Source organism: Camellia sinensis, chromosome 1 (genome assembly GCF_055761805.1).
Source record: "Camellia sinensis isolate YWXY chromosome 1, ASM5576180v1, whole genome shotgun sequence".
Classification (NCBI taxonomy): Eukaryota; Viridiplantae; Streptophyta; class Magnoliopsida; order Ericales; family Theaceae; genus Camellia; species Camellia sinensis.
The window spans coordinates 35250266-35253401 of record NC_138961.1 but is presented as its reverse complement, the minus strand read 5'-3'; the positions used below and the strand labels follow the sequence as shown (position 1 = coordinate 35253401).

At 36.3% G+C, this 3136-nt stretch overlaps 1 protein-coding gene across 1 annotated transcript; it reads right to left on the bottom strand.

Moving 5' to 3' along the window:
• Nucleotides 1-576: 576 nt before the first annotated feature.
• LOC114258665 (7-deoxyloganetic acid glucosyltransferase) lies at nt 577-2436 on the bottom strand. Its single transcript, XM_082876004.1, has 2 exons — nt 1800-2436; nt 577-1714 (listed from the first exon to the last, which is right to left on the bottom strand). The coding sequence occupies exons 1-2, from the start codon at nt 2317-2319 to the stop codon at nt 771-773; spliced, it is 1464 nt and encodes a 487-aa protein (XP_082732130.1). The 5' UTR covers nt 2320-2436; the 3' UTR covers nt 577-770.
• Nucleotides 2437-3136: the final 700 nt, after the last annotated feature.

The window sequence follows — 3136 nt, the reverse complement described above, 5'->3', positions numbered from 1 at the left end:
TCATGTTTTACCTTCTTTTATTATGTAAGAAATTATGTTAATGAAGTACCAAAAGCTAATTTAATATTTATATTTTTTTATTACACTTGCACATCAGTAAAAAAGATTCGGGAATAATTCTCTATGATGGTATTTTTGTTTTTTTTTTTGTTTTCCTGATACATTAATTTGGAGCCAAATGGTTCTCCGATGTGGATCTGCAAATTTATAATCATCAACTTTGTCTCGGTGTGGAGCTCTTATTCTCTTCCACGAAGCAACAATGACGTTCAGCTCACAAACAGACAAGTAGGGATTCAAACTAAGGACTCGTTTGATAACAGGTTAATTTAGTAATTTTTTAATTATTTGGGTAAAAAAATAGATAAAAAAAATTTATATGTTTAGGATGACTTTTTGATTAATTACGAAAAGATGTGTAAAAAGTAGAAAGAAAAGAAAATCTTTGATTTTTTTATATTAACTAAAATGGTAAGCCCCAGACGGGGCCTAAGGCCAATCATAGTTGTATTGTGGGACAGATGAATTGATTTATGTGGATGTTACCAGAACACAATAAGCATTAATGACAACAAATTTTTGTTATAATACCTTTATTTATTTTATTTTATTTTATGACATGCAACTTCAAATAACCTCAATATTTGCTTTAACCAACAAAGTCACAAAAAGCTACGTAATATCTAATAAATCATGAAGTCAAATTTTTGCCTTTTGATTTTTTTCAAAATAATTTGTCCAACAAGTAATTAATGATGTGCAAGCTGATTTTATGCACCCAGGCTCATCGATCTTATATCCTCAATCAAACGGTCTAAATTACAATATGACGATCCACCTTCACGTATAGATTGTCTCGCCATGTTAGCTATACGATCAACAGACCTCATAAACTCAACCCTTCTCACCTCCATCAGATCTTTGATCATCTTCGCAACAATGACTCTATCACAAATATCTTTGATGTCCAAGCCAAGTTTCCACACCTCCCCAACAAATCTACTATTAGTCTGCTGGTCCAGAAAGTAAGGCCAACATATCATTGGCACTCCAGCCACTATACTCTCCAAAGTCGAGTTCCACCCACTGTGAGTTAAAAACCCACCAATGGCCCGGTGGTCCAGGACCTCTTCCTGTGGGGCCCACCCCACCATGTACCCCCTTTCCTTGGTCGCTTTTGACAACTCCGCCTCGATATGACCCTCCCCATCTCCGCCAATGACCAAGTCAGGCCGTATAATCCACAAGAATCGTTTTCCACTATTTACCAGACCATGCCAGAATTCCATCAACTGGGGTTTTGTAATGATCGCAAGACTTCCAAAGCTTACGTAAATGACAGATTGCGTTGGTTGCTCGTCGAGCCACGTCAAACAGCTCCTGTCTTCTTCCAAAAGACTATTCGATGAGGTCCCCGTCGTCGTCGTTGAAGATGCTGCCGCTGCCAGCCTTGTTTTGTAGTGCGCGTGGAGTGGTCCAATGGTGTAGACATTCGGCATCTGAGTACGTATGTGAGAGAGTATGGGTCCTTCTAGATCTTCAAACGTGTTGAGTATGAGTCCTCGGGGTCGTGTTGTTTGCCTGGTTTCAGACGATATCAATTGTAAATCTGGATTGCTCAAATCACCAACACGGCAAATACTAGGAAGGTCACGCCGCCTGAGAAAGCCTTCCATGCCTGGTATGCTTTGTATTGGTACATCCAAATCGTTTCCTACATACATCAAGACTAAAAAATTTAAGAAAAATAACACAGAACAAAATTTTTATTTGTTTGTTTAGTCAAAAGGCAAACACACCTTTAAAGGGAAGCTCGCCGGCTTCAATGAGTTCAGGGATGCAAAAATAAGCCCAGAAAGAACAAGCGCTGATTGTTCGGAAGTAAATGATGGGAATACCCATCTCTTCAGCAAGATCAATGGCAAAACTCATTACCCCATCTGTTATTATGCACGTTATTGGCTGATTTGACTCACAGCTCAGTCGATTAGAGCGAACCAACTCTTTAAAAAGAGGTTTCATTACGTTTCTCAAAGAATTTAGCAAGTCTGAGAGGAAATCGGTACCGGATCGTGCTCTGTCCGCAGGGATGCCATCAGAAATGGTTTGAAACCGGAATCGGGCGTAGTGCTCGAAACGCTTGTGAACGTCGGTGTGACGGAGGAGGCTGTCGTGGGTGTCATCGGGGACGAGGAAGGTGACGTGGAAGTCGGCGAGGCAGAGAAGCTCGGCGAGCTTGAGCATGGAGTTTACATGGCCTTGTACTGGGAAGGGGAAGATGAGTACATGTGGTGCGAGTGTTTCTACTGGTTGATCCATTTCAGTACTACCTCTCTGTGATTCAGATGGAACTTAGAATACAGTCGGTGCTTCTTACGCTAAATAGAGCTTGCATTTTTTCTAGGCAACTTTGATCACTGTTGTGGTAATAAATATATGGATAATGCTACTGAGGCTTAATAATTAAATTTACTTTTCAAATTGATGTGATAATTTATTAAAATATTTAAGATATATTTTTTTTATAATTTCTCTAACTATTAATTAATTATCTCATTTATATATTTTTAAGTCTAAAAAATAAACTTACATAATATTTTCATAAATATATATATATATATATATAGATCTCTATAATTTTGAATGAATGATATCCGACGTGTATGCAATTTGATTATTGTGCCAATTTATCGATTATAGTTTTAATTGCATTAGTTTTATTTTTAGGGCAAATTACAAATTGATATTGAGATTTGACTAAAATATAGATTCTCCCTTGAAATTTGAAAAATTATAAATTGCCCCTTGAGGTTTATATTGCATAATAAAGGAGAGGACAATTTGTTATACAAATATAAACCTCTGAGGTTAATTTGTTATATAAATATAAATCTTAGAGGGTGAGATGTAATTTTTCAAATCTCAGAAGAATCCGTATTCTAGTCAAATCTTAAGGGGGTGTTGGTAATTTGCTCATATTTTTATTGTTTGACATTATGCCAATGTAAGAACATAATTTTAGAAATATTATTAAAATTAATTGGTAAAATAATCAAGTTATTCTTATTAAAATGATTGAATGGTTGACGTGCAATTTAAAATAGTCTATTCCCTTTCAAATTAAGGAGATTGACTA